At 45.2% G+C, this 18,706-nt stretch overlaps 1 protein-coding gene across 6 annotated transcripts in view; it reads right to left on the minus strand.

Moving 5' to 3' along the window:
* Nucleotides 1-250: 250 nt before the first annotated feature.
* The window catches only part of CCDC77 (coiled-coil domain containing 77), a 46,369-nt gene continuing 27,913 nt past the window's right edge, over nt 251-18,706 (minus strand). For all 6 annotated transcript variants that reach the window (XM_033223342.1, XM_033223339.1, XM_033223340.1 and 3 more), the window contains 8 exons: nt 15,823-15,919; nt 13,943-14,015; nt 12,349-12,437; nt 10,936-11,084; nt 4,609-4,828; nt 2,114-2,239; nt 1,860-2,012; nt 251-1,111 (listed from right to left, as the gene is read on the minus strand). In XM_033223342.1, coding sequence (XP_033079233.1) covers nt 965-1,111; nt 1,860-2,012; nt 2,114-2,239; nt 4,609-4,828; nt 10,936-11,084; nt 12,349-12,437; nt 13,943-14,015; nt 15,823-15,919 — 1,054 coding nt within the window. In that variant the 3' untranslated portion in view covers nt 251-964. The remainder of the gene's footprint in view (nt 1,112-1,859; nt 2,013-2,113; nt 2,240-4,608; nt 4,829-10,935; nt 11,085-12,348; nt 12,438-13,942; nt 14,016-15,822; nt 15,920-18,706) is intronic.

An 18,706-nucleotide genomic window follows, 5' to 3' on the forward strand; every position in this document is an offset into this window, starting at 1 on the left:
CCAGCTACTTGGAAGGCTGAGGCAGGAGAATCACTTTAACCCAGGAGGCAGAGGTTGCAGTGGGCCGAGATCACGCCACTGCACCCCAGCCTGGATGACAAGAGTGAAACTCTGTCTCAAAAAACCCCCCAAAAATCTTGTACACTTGCACAAAACTGCAGAGGCCATGGAACAAAAAAGTAAACTGAGTTGCGTGTCATTAACGAAGCATAAACATAGTATTGAGAAGAAGTTACAGAAAACTCAGAGAATCTTTTGAAATATTTTATTGAAAATAGTTAATTTAAAATCTATACATCATTTTTCAAAAGCCGTGTTACTGATAAAAACATCAAACTTTCCAAACAAGGATCATTTCTGTTTCATTCACCCTTGCCAAAGTGTCTCCTTAATTTTTCCAGATGGACATTTTGTTTGAGTCTCTAGTGCCCTCTGGTGAAACACCATGAAACTGCCCAGAAACGTAATTCAGGCTCTGCTCACGATGGAAGGTGAAACAGCAGAATGAGCAATGGGACAGGTTGTGATGTGCTGCCTTCTCCCTGGGCTCAGGAAAAAGGCAGCCTCTGTGAGTGCATCTCTCTCTTTAGGGAAAGTATTCTTCCCACGGACACTCAGCCAAGCTCATTGCAAAATACCTTCTTCCTAAGTTTTTATCATCACTGTCTTCTAAAAAAACAAAAACCTGTTGATACAGACGGGGTAAATAATGAAAGCCTCTAGGTCATTCAGGACCAGGCCCCTACTCTCCACAAATGGTAAAAGGACAGCAAAAATGACAAAGCAAGCTGAGCACGCAAGAAAAGCTTTCCTAGTGGTCCCTGATTCTTCACCCTGTCTTCGTAATAATCACTACCATCACTCTAGTCAACTCAGGTTTACATTTTCTGGCAGCAGATGACCTTCTCCTCAGGTTTCAAGGAGCACACCTCTTCTAAATGGGGGCCATTTCCAAAAGTAGACATCAACAGAGTCTCAGTTCATGCTCCAGACCAAACACTTTCGACTTAAGATTCTTCAGTTCTCCTTGTATCTTATGTGCCCGTCTATTGCTGTCACGGACCTCACATAGAATGGCAAGATCCTGGTTTGCCCGGGCATTAATTGTTGCCTAGGGATTTGAAAAAAAAAAAAAAAGAAAGAAATGATTATGATATATGCCAGGGCAGAGAGAGCGGTCAAAAAGACACAGTTGTGCTAGCTCCTTTTTATGAGATTTTGAGTACATAGGATAAATTCCATCCTTAGTTCATTCAGTGGCGAACAAAAGAAGGAAAACGTAGAATTAAAGCAGAAATCCCATGAATATCCTTCCCGTACAATAAAGGAGCCTTGAGCTAGAGATCAATGAACAAGAAAGAGGAGTCAGAGAGGCCAGGATAAGCAACACTACTGGTAAATTTGTCAAAGAAGGAAAGCAGGCCTCTCCTCTTTTCTGTAACTGAGCTTGTTTGGAACACAGGCTAACTGGCTAAATCTCATGAAGGCGGCTCTTGAGGCAACTTGCATTCTAAAGAACTGTGTCTGCCGGAAAAAATCACTCTGTCCATCAATGACCCACTTTCCCCAACTGTAAAACAGACATGATTGTTTCATCTACTTCTTGAATTAGGGGGGATGACAATTTCCGTTAAGTGTAGCTCACATCGAAGTATTAATGACGCAATCATTCAGTGATTTCAGTTTTTATTTTCCCTCTAGCATGTGCTGGAACTGATTTTCAGGGAGGCTTAAAGGCAGTGATCCGTGAGTGTCTATCAGCACGAAATAACACATCCTTCTTTTGAGGAGCCCTCATGACCACGTTCCCTCACTTACACCTCTCTTCTCCCTTGTGGCAATCCACGACCAGCAATTACCTTATACAACATTTGCTCCAAGTCTTTCAGTTTCTGTCGGAGAACCTTAATATCTGTCTTAAAGCCTTCTACTTCCAAGATCCGTCGACGCTCCAGTGCCTCATAGCGTCTTGTCATTACCTGTAAACGCTTCCCCATCTTGTTAGTGCGATCCTAAATACGGGGAATGGGAAGGCATTTATGAAGGTGAGGGAAGTGTTTTCCCCAGCCATCTGCGCTTCCTACTCCGTTACAAATGGAAGATAATTTTGTACCTTGAAGATGTCTCGCCTCATTCCCTCTTCCTCACGAATTCGGGCAAGTTCCTCTTCTAAGGAAATGCACTGCTCTTGGTACATACTGGACAGCTTTTTCTCTTGGACTAACTTATCTTTTAGGGACTGCAAGTCAAAGGGACAAAAACTATGAACACTCAGTTCTACAGTTTAAGTAATTCAAGTAGCACTTAGGCAAAGAAAGAAAGAAAGAAAAGAAGGGATTTCCAGAGGTACAAAGTGACTTAAGGAACCAAACGACAAGGAACTTTGAGGAACATCTGAAAATCTCCTACTTCTAGGCCAGTCTCGTAAACCTGGTTTCTAAAGTGTACAGAGTAGAAATTCAAACAAATATTTTTGGCTCTGGGAAGAGTCAGATAATGGACTTCAGAAGCTGTCTCAAGTGAGACATTACAATATATGTTTTTAAAAAGGAAGAATTATTAACAACAACACTTACTATACATGCTGTATTGAGCAGTTAAAATGATCCTTTAAAAACCCAAATCAGATCATGTTACTTCTTTCACACAATCCTTCAAAGGCCTGACACTGTTGAGAGCTAAGTTCACACTCTGTACCATAATGCACAAGGCCCTCCACGACTGGCTGCTGCCAACCCTGGCCTCTTAAAGGGCATACCACTTCCTCCTTATTCATTCCTCTACAACCACGATGACAGCCTTCCGTTTCCTTGAACATACTCCAGGGGTATAAACTTGCTTTTCCCTCTGCCAGGAATGTTCTTCCTCAAGGTCTGCACGGCAAGCTTAGTCCCATTTTTCAGGTCTCAGCAAAAGCACCAGATTTGAGACAGTGTCTCTGTGCATTCCTTCTATTAATACAATAGACGTCCAGCAACCACATATAATCTTCATGTAATTCTTTTATTCCCTTAACACCACATTTTTATAATCTATAATTTTCTTTCTTTCTTTTTTTTTTTTTTTGAGACGGAGTCTTGCTCTGTCACTGGGCTGGAGTGCAGTGGCGCGATCTCGGCTCACTGAAACCTCTGCCTCCCAGGTTCAAGCGATTCTCCTACCTCAGTCTCTACCCAAGTAGCTGGGATTACAGGCGCCCACCACCACGCCTGGCTAATTTTTTGTATTTTTAGTACAGACAGGGTTCCACTGTGTTGGCCAGGCTGGTCTCGAACTCCTGACCTTGTGATCGGCCCACCTCGACCTCCCAAAGTCTTTTTTTTTTTTGAGACAGAGTCTCTCACTTTGTCACCCAGGCTAGAGTGCAATGGCATGATCTCAGCTCACTGCAACCTCCGCCTCCTGGATTCAAGTGATTCTCCTGCCTCAGCCTCCCGAGTAGCTGGGATTACACGCACCTGCCACCACGCCTGGTCAATTTTTGTATTTTTAGTAGAGACGGGGTTTCACCATGTTGGTCAGGCTGGTCTCGAACTCCTGACCTCAGGTGATCCACCCGCCTTGGCCTCCCAGAGTGCCAGGATTACAGGTGTGAGCCATCGCGCCCACCCTAATCTATAATTTTCTTAGTTATTTGTTAATGTTTCTGTTTTTTCTCACCCATTAAAATGTAAATACCATAAGGACAGACCTTGTTTAGATTACTGTAACTCTAGGGCCTAACCCATAGTCGGAGTGCAGTAAATATTTGTGTTTTTTGTTTTTTGTGAGACGGAGTCTCGCACTGTCACCAGGGCTGCAGCGAAGTGGTGTGGTCTCAGCTCCCTGCAACCTCTGCCTCCTGAGTTCAAGCAATTCTCCTGCCTCAGCCTCCCAAGTAGCTGGAATACAGGCACCCCAGCTAAAACATCACGCCCAGCTAAATTTGTTTTGTATTTTTAGCAGAGATGGGGTTTCACCATTGTTGGCCAGGCTGGTCTTGAACTCCTGACCTCGTGATTTGTCTGCCTCGGCCTCCCAAAGTGCTGGGATTACAGGCGTGAGCCACTGTGCCCGGCCAGCAGTGCAGTAAGTATTTGCTGAATGAATGAATGAATGAATGAATGAACAAGGCTAATATTTTAAATCCCAAAGCGCTATAATGATCAGCTGTTCTTCGAACCTAGTTCTTTTTTTTTTTTTTTTTTTTTTTTGAGACGGAGTCTTGCTCTGTCGCCCAGGCTGGAGTGCAGTGGCCGGATCTCAGCTCACTGCAAGCTCCGCCTCCCGGGTTTACGCCATTCTCCGGCCTCAGCCTCCCGAGTAGCTGGGACTACAGGCGCTACCACCTCGCCCGGCTAGTTTTTTGTATTTTTAGTAGAGACGGGGTTTCACCGTGTAGCCAGGATGGTCTCGATCTCCTGACCTCGTGATCCGCCCGTCTCGGCCTCCCAAAGTGCTGGGATTACAGGCTTGAGCCACCGCGCCCGGCGAAACCTAGTTCTTGAGGCAGCTGCTACCAGAGCTTTCCGCACTGAATGGACTTTACATTACAAACTGTAGGTTCTTTGGAATTCCTTCAACTCTCCCAGAAAAGTAAATAACTTATTTAAGACCTAAGGACATTACCTTAATATATTCACTTTGAGCATGATGGCTCTCATGCATAACAGGCAACACTTTTCCAATTTTATCTTCTTTCTTCTTATACTGCACCCTGTATTGCTTAATCTTTGACATCAGATTATCTTTTTCAAGCATCCATGACTTCTCTTTATTTTGGTTTTCGGATCTGAGTTGCAGAAAATCTTTGGTGCTTTCATAGAGCAGCTCTTGGGTGTGGCGAAGACTAGGAAAGAAAGTACAAATGCAGACATGAGGACGCACACACAGCACACCTGAAAGCAAGGATTATTCCACAATGGAAGAGAATGGCTCTTTTCAAAATTGTGTAATATATAAATTTTGTAAAATATTAGCAGTTGAGGCTGGGCGTAGTGGCTCACGCCTGTAATCCCAGCACTTTGGGAGGCCGAGACGGGCGGATCACGAGGTCAGGAGATGGAGACCATCCTGGCTAACATGGTGAAACCCCGTCTCTACTAAAAATAGAAAAAAACTAGCCGGGCGAGGTGGCGGGCGCCTGTAGTCCCAGCTACTCGGGAGGCTGAGGCAGGAGAATGGCGTAAACCCGGGAGGCAGAGCTTGCAGTGAGCTGAGATCTGGCCATTGCACTCCAGCCTGGGTGACAGAGCGAGACTCCGTCTCAAAAAAAAAAAAAAAAAAAAATTAGCAGTTGTAAAAATCTGATCACTGGCAATCTTACGGGTTTTACTGGGCAAAGTATAACGTATCTACCCATGCTCACTGGTTCATAGACTGGTCTTTATAGGCATTTCCCTGAGTGCTCATTTCAGGTTAGATGATTAGAAGGACTACAGGGATATTTACACACAGCCTACATAAGTATGGACCATTCCTAGGAATCAGACAAGGAAGAACTAAATCATGGTGTTCTGACAAGTTAATACAAATTCTATAGTATCAAAAACAGCTTTGCTTTTGTGTATGCTGTGCTCCATGTAGAACTGCCTGTATCAAAATTTTATCCTTTGTTTATTTTAAAAAGAACTTTTTTTTTGACAGGGTCTTGCTCTGTCACCTAGGTTGGATTGCAGAGGCACAGCCACGGCTCACAGCAGCCCTGACCTCCTGGGCTCAAGCAATCCTTCTGTCTTCAGCCTCCTAAGCAGCTGGGACCACCTCCCAGGGCGTTTGCCAGCTCATTAAAATTTTGTGTGTGTGTGGAGACTGGGTCTTGCTATGTTCCCTAGGCTAGTCCGGTCTGGAACTCCCGGGCTCATACAATCCTCTCGCCCCAGCCTCCCAAAATACTGGGATTACAAGTGGGAACCGCTGCACCTGGCCTCCTTAAAAAATCAACTTCCTGTACGAAGTCGTTTTCAACAACTTTAGCCTATTTTAATTCCTCCATTCTCTGAAATTCCATCCCAGTGTTAATGTTCCCTTGTCTTATAATTCAACACTTGCTCATCTGTCACATTTTAACTGTCAACATGCACTTTTCCCCACACTGAGTGAAAGCATATACCTTACTTATTGCTTATTTTTGCTCCAATGCCATGAGATTGTCAAGGATAATACTAACTACTGGATATACACAGGCAGTTAACAGATTCTTGATGACCCTTTCCTGAAATTTAGGGATAGACGATGTTTCTATCTTTAAAAAACAATGTCCTTGGAAGTTAGCAACTCATCAGTTTAACATTAGCCCCTAGAAAAATGCTATACTGAATGATCTAACTGCTTGCAAGAGTACTAAATACCATGAAGCAATCACTACAGTTTTCTACTGAACAAATATTGTCAGATCCACTTATTTTCATGAGTAAAAGGGCACACAGATACGAGGAAAATGGTAGCATAGTGCCAAGCACACAGTAAATGTCACAAGATGAATGTATACAGGCAGGTATGTGTCCACGTATATAAAGAGAGATTTCATTCAGTTACCACACGGGTCTCTCTCACTTTCAATGAGTTATTTTATTCTTACATTACGTTCTCAATCTCAAACTGGGAAAGTACGGGCTTGTTAAAATACAAGTAGCTTGAAAGTGACACCCGAAGGACAGTCATTAATGGCCTTGGATTTCTTCTTAGGAAGATCTGTCTAATGGAAGGAGCTGATCACATGCTCAGATATGAAGATAATGTTAAACAAGGAAGGTTACTGATATTCTGGAAAACAGATATAAAATTACAAATTACTGTGACAATTTGAAAAATATCTGTCCCTTAAAACCCAAAGAAAAGTCAAGCTGCTATATACTTAAGTGCAAAAATACTAAAAATAAAAATGCAGATGGAGAAATACTGACCAAATGCAAACACATTATACTATGTTAAAAGAAACATAGCAGGCCAGGTGCGGTGGCCCACGCCTATAGTCCCAACACTTTGGGAGGCTGAGGTGGGCGGATCACCTGACGTCGGGAGATCGAGACCAGCCTGGCTAACATGGTGAAACCCTGGCTCTGCTAAGAAGGAAGTGTCAGAAGGTGCTGCCGCATAACAAATGTCCGATGAACAACAGCTGTTATAATTAGTCTGGCTGATGCACAGGGCGAACTACAGCAACAGGGGAGGAGCTGAGGCTGAAGGGTTATTTGGTGTCAGATGATGACGTTCCTAAAAATTCATGCTAAGGTATCAGGACTTTATCATAAGGTAAATGGAGACTATCAAATATTTTTAAGCAGTTGATAATTCCTAATAGAGGAACTAATTCATAGTAGTGAGAAAGATATAAGAACACAAAAGCCTGGGCGCGGTGGCTCACGCCTGTAATCTCAGCACTTTGGGAGGCCGAGGCGGGCGGATCACAAGGTCAGGAGATCGAGACCATCTGGGCTAACACGGCGAAACCCCGTCTCTACTAAAAATACAAAATAAATAAATAAATAAATTAGCCGGGCGTGGTGGCAGACACCTGTAGTCCCAGCTACTTGGGAGGCTGAGGCAGGAGAATGGCGGGAACCCGGGAGGCGGAGCTTGCAGTGAGCCGAGATTGCACCACTGCACTCCAGCCTGGGCCACAGAGTGAGACTCTGTCTCAAAAAAAAAAAAAAGAACACAAAGGATCGGCAATAGGAACAATTTAAACAAAGGAATAGAGTTTGAATTAATGTACTAAGAATGAGAGTTCAGGGCTGGGCACAGTGGCTCATGTCTGTAATCTCAGTGCTTTAGGAGGCTGAAGTGAGAGGATTGCTTGAAGCCAGGAGTTCGAGACTAGCCTGGGCAACACAGCGAGACCCCATCTCTACAAAAAATAATAAAAATAAGCCAGGTTTGGTGGTATGCACCTGTAATCCTAGCTACTTGGAAGGCTGAGGCAGGAGGACTGCTCAAGCCCAGGAGTTCAAGGCTGCAGTGAGCTATGATCACACCACTGCACTCCAGTCTGGGCAACAGAGTAAGACCCTGTCTTTACTGGAAAAAACAAAACAAAACAATCAGAGAGGAGATACTTTCCTGAGTGCTAACTTCAGGTTATATGATTAGAAGGACTACAGGGATATTTACACATAGCCTGCATAAGTATGGACCATTCCTAGGAATAAGACACAGAAGTACTAAATCATGGAGCTCTGACAAGTTAACACAAGTTCTATAGTATCAAAAACAGCTTTGCTTTTTTTTTTTTTTTTTGAGGCGAAGTCTCGCTCTGTCGCCCGGACTGGAGTGCAGTGGCCGGATCTCAGCTCACTGCAAGCTCCGCCTCCCGGGTTTACGCCATTCTCCTGCCTCAGCCTCCCGAGTAGCTGGGACTACAGGCGCCCGCCACCTCGCCCAGCTAGTTTTTGTATTTTTAGTAGAGACTGGGTTTCAGCGTATTAGCCAGGATGGTCTCGATCTCCTGACCTCGTGATCCACCCGTCTCGGCCTCCCAAAGTGCTGGGATTACAGGCTTGAGCCACCGCGCCCGGCCGACAGCTTTGCTTTTGTGTATGCTGTGATCCATGTAGAACTGCCTATATCAGAGAGCAGAGAAAGGACTTGAGAAGGTTTTTAGGCTCACAATCCATAGGGTTTGGAATTAAGGAATAAGAAAGTTAAGAGCTGAAGATGATCCTGTGGTTTCAAGCCTGGAAAACTGAATACATGTGATGTCATGAAACTAAATGAAAAGAAGAAAGAAGTAGTAGGTTTGAGATGGGGATGGGAGTATTTGTTGGGAGAAACAGTGTGGTTTCAGTAATGGTAAATTTGACACGCTCAAACACATTCAACTGAGAATGTCCTTATGGCATAGGTCTGGCCACTGGAACCAGGCAAAAGGGTGAAGGGGTTAGACGGGTAGAAGAACCAAGAAAGACAGGTGCTGCAGAAATCAAGGGAAATGAATTACAAGGAGGGGTTGATCAGTGACGCCAAACATGCAAGAAGATACTACGTATAATAAGGCCTGAACAGAGATATAACTGGTCTCAGAAGTTAAGAGGTCGGCCAGGGCTGGGCGCAGTGGCTCACGCCTGTAATCCCAGCACTTTGGGAGGCCGAGGCGGGTGGATCACAAGGTCAGGAGATCAAGACCATCCTGGCTAACACCGTGAAACCCCGTCTCTACCGAAAATACAAAAAATCAGCCGGGCATGGTGGTGGCGCCTGTAGTCCCAGCCACTCGGGAGGCTGAGGCAGGAGAACAGCGTGAACCCGGGAAGCGGAGCTTGCAGTGAGCCGAGATCGCGCCACTCACCCCAGCCTGGGCAACAGGGCGAGACTCCGTCTCAAAAAAAAAAAAAGAAAAAAGAGGTTGGCTGGGCCTGGTGGCTTATGCCTGTAATCGTTGCACTTTGGGAGGCTGAGGCAGGTGGACCACCAGAGATTGGGAGTTCAAGATCAGCCTGGCTAACACGGTGAAACCCCGTCTCTACTAAATTTACAAAATTAGCCGGATATGGTGGCGGCGCCTATAATCCCAGCTACTTGGAAGGCCGAGGCAGGAGAATCGCTTGAACCTGCGAGGCGGTGGTTGCAGGGAGCTGGGATCAGCGTCTGCACTCCAGCCTGGTGACAGAGCGGGACTTAGTCTCCAAAAAAAAAATAAAAGAGGTCAGCGGTAACCCCAGAAAGGGCGTGTTTGATAAAATGGGGGGCTGCCGGGCGCGGTGGCTCAAGCCTGTAATCCCAGCACTTTGGGAGGCCGAGACGGGCGGATCACGAGGTCAGGAGATCGAGACCATCCTGGCTAACACGGTGAAACCCCGTCTCTACTAAAAAAAACACTAAAAATCTAGCCGGGCGAGGTGGCGGCGCCTGTAGTCCCAGCTACTCGGGAGGCTGAGGCAGGAGAATGGCGGGAACCCGGGAGGCGGAGCTTGCAGTGAGCTGAGATCCGGCCACTGCACTCCAGCCTGGGCGACAGAGCGAGACTCCATCTCAAAAAAAAATAAAATAAAATAAAATAAAATAAAATGGGGGGCTGAAGTCAGACTGCAGAGAGGTAAAGAAAGGTGAGCAGGTTAGGAACAAAAACAATGAGGACAGAGTTGGCCATTTTTTGTTTTTATTTTTTCAGATTTTAAAAATCACCTTGATGTTTTAAAAGTATGTACATTATAGGAAACTGAAACACACAAGAAGCAAAGAACAAAGTCATCCACAATCAGAAGCACTTTACAGTTTATAAACTGTAAAGTGTGCAGGATGCTCTAGTTCCTGCGTGTGTGCAGACACACACCCCATTTTATGGGAGTGAGATCGTACAGTATGTATCGTGCTGTTTCACACATCATAGATATTTACAATTCAAAATCCCAAAGCTATATGAGTATTCTGATAACCAAGAATACACTGTGCCAACTCAGTCTGTTAGAAAAACATATAATCCTGCCTTTCTTGGGACAGAGATTTCATAGAAGCCAAAAAGGACAACACGTCGCTAGATAAAAGCACTGGCAGAGTTCCGATTAAAATACTGAGTGTGCAGTGTTTTTGGTATAGATATGTAAACTCATGTTTTCCATATTCATGAGGGGGCAAACAAAAGAAAATGGCCTACGACATTGAGTCAGACAGTGTATCAGTGGGTAAAAGAACACTTTTTTTTGAGACAGGGTCTCACTCTGTCGCCCAGGCATGAGCGATGACAGGCGTGAGCCCGGCCTAAAAACACTTCTTAACCACCAGAAGCTAAAACACCACAGTGGATTAAAAGGAGCACATGAAATACTCATCAGCTCTGCAACAGCATGCCTGGAAAAGCGAGATACTCACCTACGGAAAGCCAGGGGTTTCTGAGGAAGACAGTTTTTTCAAGGTTCCCTTTAGTTCTATGACCCGCTGTTGTTCAAGTACAAAATGCTAACTTTTAAGTCACTCAGAAAAATAAAATACCTGTTAGGTACAGCTTTCTTAGACACTCACTTTTTGGTTAGCTCTTTGATTTTGTTCTGACTTCTCTGGTGCTGAACTTGTATTTCCTCGAGGTGAATCCGTCTATCCTCCATGAGTCCTTCAATTTGTTCTCGAGCAAGTTTGGTCTGTTCTCCCAGCTGAGCCTGCAGTGCCTCCACCTAGACAGGCCAAAAAGGGGTGAGGAATCCAACCCTACTTCCACTTACTTCATACCTCTAGGAAAAGTCAGCCTTTCTCCAGAAAAATTAAAAAACAAACAAAAAAAATCTCAATCCTAATCCTCTTGTACATTTTAAGACAAGGTCTTGCTCTGTCCCCCAGGCTGGAGTGCAAGGGGCGTGATCATAGCTCACGGCAGCCTCAACCCCATGGGCTCAAGCGGCCCTCCCTGCCTCAGCCTCCAGGACTACAGGTGTGTCCCACCACACCCAGCTAATTTTATTTTTATTTTTTGTAGAGATGGGGTCTCACTCTGTTGTCCAGGCTGGTCTGGAACTTTTGGGTTGTAGAGATGGGATCTCACTATGTTGTCCAGGCTGGTCTCGGACTTTTGGGCTCCAGCAATCATCTAGCCTCGGCCTCCCAAAGTGCTGGGATTACAGGCATTACCATGCCCGGCCCAGTTTCTCTTAATGTCTTATAAATGGGGTCAGGCTATCCAAGAGCAGATTCTTCGTTCAAACGAAACCCAGCATCTACATCACACGAACAAAGCTACAAAATCGTTTCCCCTACCCTGTGATTTTTGCCTGTTCACTATCTCCCTTGACTGTCTCCCTTTAAGACACCCTTCCTGCCCAGAAGCAAAATGACTCTTGGTTTTTGGTTTCAAAAAGTACAGCAAAATGAATATAAGGTAATTTCCTTCTCTGTGTCTGGCTATCACGACTCCACATGGAGATACTAGCCAAAGGTAGAAACTGTCATTTAAATCAACAGAGATTTAACCCAGTAAGGACAGAAACTTTAGTGCAATTAGATGAAAAATCATGGTTCCAAATGACACATAATAACCAGGAGGTAAGAGAATAGTTGATTACTTTCCTAGACTGTAGAACCTAAGCACTAAAGAAATGAATATACCACCAAACGTTGATCCGTCAACATAGACAAGCTTCCCTCTGCAATCTCTGTATGTCCCTAGGCCAGGGGATTCTTACCTTGTAATGGTTTTGGTGGACGGGGCTTAGTACATTGAACTGAAGGTTTAGAGTAGCACTTTTAGAACGTTCAAATAGAAAAGGATGGTTTGAAAATACAAGCTCTTGGAAATTAAGAACAATCTCAATTTTCTCAATCACATGAGGCTTAGATGTAACCTGTGTGCAAGGAGATACTTATCACACGATACTGAGGGTATGTTATATAAAGCCAAACTTGTGGATAAAAGCCATCTTGGTCTGCCAAAACTACATTCTTTACCTGCAGGATGAGTGTCTGTACGTCTCTTTGGTAATGTTCAGAACTTCCTTTTCTCTCTCTCGATGGTCTTCTTTTGCTTATTTTAGGATCTAAAATAGAAAACAAAATCTGTCAAGAAGGTTTTATCCAGCTTTTCTGTCTGCTATTGAAGTGTCAGCATTTCCCGCACAGGGGAGTTCAGATTCATTTACCTGTGAGGGACGGAAAGGAAGAAAAAGGGAAACATCGTAACTACTGGGCTTAACTTTTCAAACAGGAATCTCTGTCAGGGAACTCTGCAAGATGTCACCTAAGTAATCCTGTTCATCTTCTGGCAGAATCAACCACTAAATTTTCCTTAGGATCAATCACTAAAATAGTTGTGTCTATTTTCTTAGTAAGATACTATTTAATCAGAATAAGGCCAGGTGTTGTGGCTCATGCCTGTAATCCCAGTGCTTTGGGAGGCCAAAGCAGGACAATCACTTGAAGCCAGGAGTTCAAAACCAGCCTGAGTGACACAGTGAGAACCCCTCCCTACACAAAATAAAGTAAAATACAATAAATTAGCCAGGTGTGGTGGCTGTCGTATGCCTGTCGTCCCAGCTACTCAGGAGATTGAGGTGGGAGGGTCACTTGAGTCCAAGAGTTCAAGGTTACAGAAAACCATGCTCATACCACTGTACTGCAGCCTGGGCGACAGAGCCTGTCGCAATCAACCAATCATCAAACAGAATAAGGAATAAGAAAAACAAAACTTAAACATTTTGGTTATGACATATCACACAATTTTCAAAAGACAAGGTTATTTTAAAGATAAGGAAAGTTAAAAATTGAACTAAGCACGCCGGGTGCGGTGGCTCACGCCTGTAATCCCAGCACTTTGGGAGGCCAAGGTAGGTGGATCACCTGAGGTTGGGAGTTCGAGACCAGCCTAACATGGAGAAACTCCCTCTCTACTAAAAATACAAAATTAGCCAGGCATGGGGTGCGTGCCTGTAATCCCAGCTATTCGGGAGGCTGAGGTAGGAGAATCACTTGAATCTGGGAGACAGAGGCTGCAGTGAGCGGAGATCACGCCACTGCACTCCAGCCTGGGCAACAAGAGCAAAACTCCATCTCAAAACAAAACAAAACAAAAAGACACAATTGAACTGAGCAAAATTTAATTTCTTGGATGGTTCAAGAAGCTCATTAAGACATTAGACCACCAAAGGCATCATTATGAACATCAATTATCAGTGTACAGTAGGGAAAACATTTCCAATTGTGTGCACTGTGCTTTCTTTTTTGAGACAGAGTCTCGCTCTGTTGTGCATTGGTGTGATCTCGACTCACTGCAACCTCCGCCTCCCGGGTTCAAGCAATTCTCCTGCCTCAGCCTCCCAAACAACTGGGATTACAGGCACCTGCCACCATGCCTGGCTAATTTTTTGTGTTTACATCAGTTTTGCCATGTTGGCCAGGCTGGTCTCGACCTCCTGACCTCAGGTGATCCACCCACCTCAGCCTCCCAAAGTGCTGGGATTACAGGTGTGAACCACCGTACCCGGCCTGCCCTGTGATTTTCTATTCTGCATTGATGAGAATTTCTAATGGGTTATATGTTTGTTACCTGCTTTGAAAGCTGAAGATTCATTCTGCTCACGTTCACCTACAGCCTGGATAGTCCTTTGGAGAATGGTGACCTAAGGAAGCAAACACTGGTATTGAAGTAGCCTTCCTATGAATGTAATATTTTATTTTTCAGCCTTAGTTCTGTAGATTGAAGGCTGGAAGTTAAATTTGTCAAAACTGATATGATTATATAAGGATGTCATGCATATGAGAGACCACACAGGCAAAGTAACAAACCGGATAAAACCCTGTGTTGACAATATAAACTTAAAAAAGTTGGCCGGGTGTGGTGGCATGTGCCTGTGGTCCCCGCTACTCAGGAGGCTAAGGTGGGAGGGTCGCTTGAGCCCAGGAGCTCAAGGCTGCAGTGAGCTATGATCGCTCCATTGCACTCCAACCTGGGCAACAGAACGAGACTTTGTTTCTAAAAAAAATAAAAATAAGGCCGGGCATGGTGGCTCACGCCTGTAATTCCAGCAATTTGGGAGGTCGAGGGGGGGCAGATCACCTGAGGTCGGGAGTTCTAGACCAGCCTGACCAACATGGAGAAACCCCATCACTACTAAAAATACAAAATTAGCCAGGCATGGTGGTGCATGCCTGTAATCCCAGCTACTCGGGAGGCTGAGGCAGGAGAATCATTTGAACCCAGGAGGCAGAGGTTGTGGTGAGCCGAAATCGCACCATTGCACTCCAGCCTGGGTGACAAGAGTGAAACTCTGTCTTGAAAAATAAATAAATAAATAAATAATAAAAATAAATAAATACATAAATAAAATTCCAGGGCTATTTGGTAATATATGATTAAAAACAAAACCAAGAACAGCTTGGGACACACTGGTGCAACCCTGTAGTTCCGGCTACTTGGAAGGATGGTGCTTAAGCCCAGAAGTGTGAGTCCAGCCTGGGCAACATACCAAGACCTCAGCTCTAAATTGTTTTTATGTATTTATGTATTTATTTTTTAAAAAGCAGCTCTTTGGTGGGTGTGGTGGCTCATGCCTGTAATCCCAGCACTTTGGCAGGCTGACGCGGGCAGACTGCTTGAGCTCAGGAGTTCCAGACCAGCCTGGGCAACATGGTGAAACCCCATCTCTACAAAAAATACAAAAATTAGCTGGACGTGGTGGTGCACACCTGTAGCCCCAGCTGCTTGGGAGGCTGAGTTGGGAGGAGTGCTTGAGAATGGGAGGCGGAGGTTGTAGTAAGCCAAGATTGCGCATTGCACTCCAACCTATGTAACAGAATGAGACTTTGTCTCAAAAAAAAAAAATAAAAAGTAGCTCTTGGCCAAGGACCTTCAGGAAATAGAAGTATACATGTACAGATACGTATAAAAATGCTCAGGAACTGTTTATAGAAGTGAAAAAATAGAAATAGTATACACAAACACATAACTATTTCTACAGGAATGGAAAAAGAAATGGAGGTATATATACCAAAGTATTAAGAGTGGATTATCTCTGGGGTCTAGGATTATGAGAAGCTGCCACTTTTAGATGATAGATTACTATACTCTGTTTTCGTTTTTAATAAAGACCATGGATATCATTTGTAATCAGTATAAACAAAGATTTAAAAAAGAAACTTAAGCATCAAAACTTTCTCCCACACACAGTCTGCTCCTGCTTTCCTCTCTGTCTCAGCTAAAACAGCCACCCCTCTGTGTTTCAGGTTTCTACACAGTGAAATGGGGTAAACGATGCTACTTCCTGAGGTTTTTGAAGAAAAATGCTTTAACAACTCAGGCAAACAAGGCACTATGATGGCTAATTCTCCACCTGCCTTCTCTAGCGAATACTAACGTTCTTCCGGTGATGGGCCCTAGCCTGTGATTTGTGAAGCCACACTCACCATGCTCCACCAAAGATTACTTACTTTGTGAGGAGGCTCCTTACAAAAATAGGTCACTTCTCCAGCATCTGTTCCCACAAGAGCCAAGAGATTCTGAATCTTGTTCTTGTCTTCTAGCTCCCTGCAATTCTCATGGAAAGCAAGCACATATTAATCAATGTCCCAAGTGAGTAACCCTTGCTGTTTAAAGGATCTCCCTTCTATTTCTTTTAAACAATAGTAACCTCAAATGAAAACAGTAACCTCAAATTAAAATTGAATAGTTATGTATCTAGACTTTAGCTCTACTTTGTAAAACATCAGGTATTTCCATTCAGAGAAAAGGGCCCAGGGCACTTCTCAGCTAATTCTTTTTTTTCTGAGACGGAGTCTCGCTTTGTCACCCAGGCTGGAGTGCGGTGGCGCGATCTCCACTCACTGCAAGCTCCGCCTCCCGGGTTCCCGCCATTCTCCTGCCTCAGCCTCCCGAGTAGCTGGGACTACAGGCGCCGCCACCTCGCCCGGCTAGTTTTTTTTTTATGTATTTTTAGTAGAGACGGGGTTTCACCGTGTTCACCAAGATGGTCTCGATCTCCTGACCTCGTGATCCGCCCGTCTCGGCCTCCCAAAGTGCTGGGATGACAGGCGTGAGCCACCGTGCCCGGCCCTTCTCAGCTAATTCTAAAAGGGAACTGTAGCGAGCGGCTGCTGAGGGGCACTGCTCGGATCTCCTCTTCAGGGCTGATGGCTCATTCTGCCATTTGCCAGAAATGCTGCCTGCTGATAGCTTGTAGTTGAATCTCCAGCCAAGGGGACGGAGTCTCATTCCTCAGGGACAGCCTATATCCAGTGCCTGGTCAATGAGGGAACACAAAAATCCAATCCCCTTGCCTCAGTTCAGGGTATCTCTGAAGAGCAATCGCAGCTTCAGAGACCCCTGCGGTGTGGTGCTGGAGGAGGCCTGCTGCAACTGAGTCCCAGTTCAAGTTCCCTCACTTCCCAATAAAATTCCTGCAAGCAAATCTCCACTGCACAGTCTGTTTCCCAGAGAACTCAACCTAAGATAGCTTACTCTGGACTGGACCAAGGACGCAAACGCTAAAAAGGGATTTCGGGCTTGGTGTGGTGGCTCATGCCTATAATCCCAGCACTCTGGGCCGAGGCAGGCAGATCACCTGAGGTCAGGAGTTCGAGAGCAGCCTGGCCAACATGGTGAAACCCCGGTCTCTACTAAAAAGCAAAAATTAGGCCGGGCGCGGTGGCTCAAGCCTGTAATCCCAGCACTTTGGGAGGCCGAGGCGGGCGGATCACGAGGTCAGGAGATCGAGACCATCCTGGCGAACACTGTGAAACCCCGTCTCTACTAAAAAATACAAAAAACTAGCCGGGCGAGGTGGCGGGCGTCTATAGTCCCAGCTACTCGGGAGGCTGAGGCAGGAGAATGGCGTGAACCCGGGAGGCGGAGCTTGCAGTGAGCTGAGATCCGGCCACTGCACTCCAGCCCGGGCGACAGAGCAAGACTCCGTCTCAAAAAAAAAAAAAAATTAGCTGGGCACAAGAATCGCTTGAACCTGGGAGGTGGAGGTTGCAGTGAGCCAAGATTGCACCACTGTACTCCGGCCTGGGTGACAGAACAAGATTCTGTCTCAAAAAAAAAAAAAAAAAATTAATTTAAAAAAACATAAAAGGGGATTTCAGAGCCAGTGACGTGGAGATGGTTTACAGAACATGGCGTTTCTCGCAGCAAGGGAGATGGGTAGTCAACAGAGTATAGCTTAAACAATAAAAGATAAGTCAAAGATGGAAAAGAGGCTGAGGGCTGCACCCCATACAAAATCACAATCTCTGACTCATTTTTCAGGCGCAAGTCCGTTTTTTTTTTTTTTTTTTTTTTTTTTGAGACAAAGTCTCGCTGTCACCCAGGCTGGAGTGCAATGGCACCATCTCGGCTCACCACAACCTCCGCCTCCTGAGTTCAAGCAATTCTCCTGCTTCAGTCTCCCGAGTAGCTGGGACTGCAGGTGTGTGCCAGAATGCCCAGCTAATTTTTGCATATTTAGTAGAGACGGGGTTTCACCATGTTAGCCAGGCTGGTCTTGAACTCCTGACCTCGTGATCTGCCCGCCTCAGCCACCCAAAGTGCTGGGATTACAGGCGTGAGTCACCGCGCCGGCCTCAAGTCAGTTTTAAGTCCTAGCGACAATTACCTAAAGAAGAGGCGGCCGGGCGCGGTGGCTCAAGCCTGTAATCCCAGCACTTTGGGAGGCCGAGACGGGCGGATCACGAGGTCAGGAGATCAAGACCATCCTGGCTAACATGGTGAAACCCCGTCTCTACTAAAAATACAAAAAAAAAACTAGCCGGGCGAGGTGGCGGGCGCCTGTAGTCCCAGCTACTTGGGAGGCTGAGGCAGGAGAATGGCGTGAACCCAGGAGGCGGAGCTTGCAGTGAGCCGAGATTGCGCCACTGCACTCCAGCCTGGGCTACAGAGCGAGACTCCGCCTCAAAAAAAAAAAAAATAAATAAATAAATAAATAAATAAATAAATAAATAAAGAAGAGGCTCGAACTCCTAGAAGGTAAGACCTTGTGACACCACAGAGGAGATATTCATGGTAATGATTCCTCACATCCTCTAAAGGGTCTACAGCCATTTATTCAAGTAACTATACACTGTGAAAAAGGGACGACCTGGGCATTTTAAGGATTGCTGGATACAGGGTCTGAGCTGACACTGATACCAGATAACCTGAAGCATCATCGTGGCACTGGGGCGTGTGGGGACCGTGGAATAAATGGAATTTGGGCACGTCCAGCTCACAGCAGGTCTATTGATCCACCAAATCAATGGTCATTTCTTCAGTTTCCAAATGATTAAAATGGACACACTAGGTGGGGGCAGTACCTCCAAATTAGCTTCTTGGCTTCTG

Source organism: Trachypithecus francoisi, unplaced genomic scaffold, assembly GCF_009764315.1.
Source record: "Trachypithecus francoisi isolate TF-2019V2 unplaced genomic scaffold, Tfra_2.0 Lachesis_group11, whole genome shotgun sequence".
NCBI lineage: Eukaryota > Metazoa > Chordata > Mammalia > Primates > Cercopithecidae > Trachypithecus > Trachypithecus francoisi.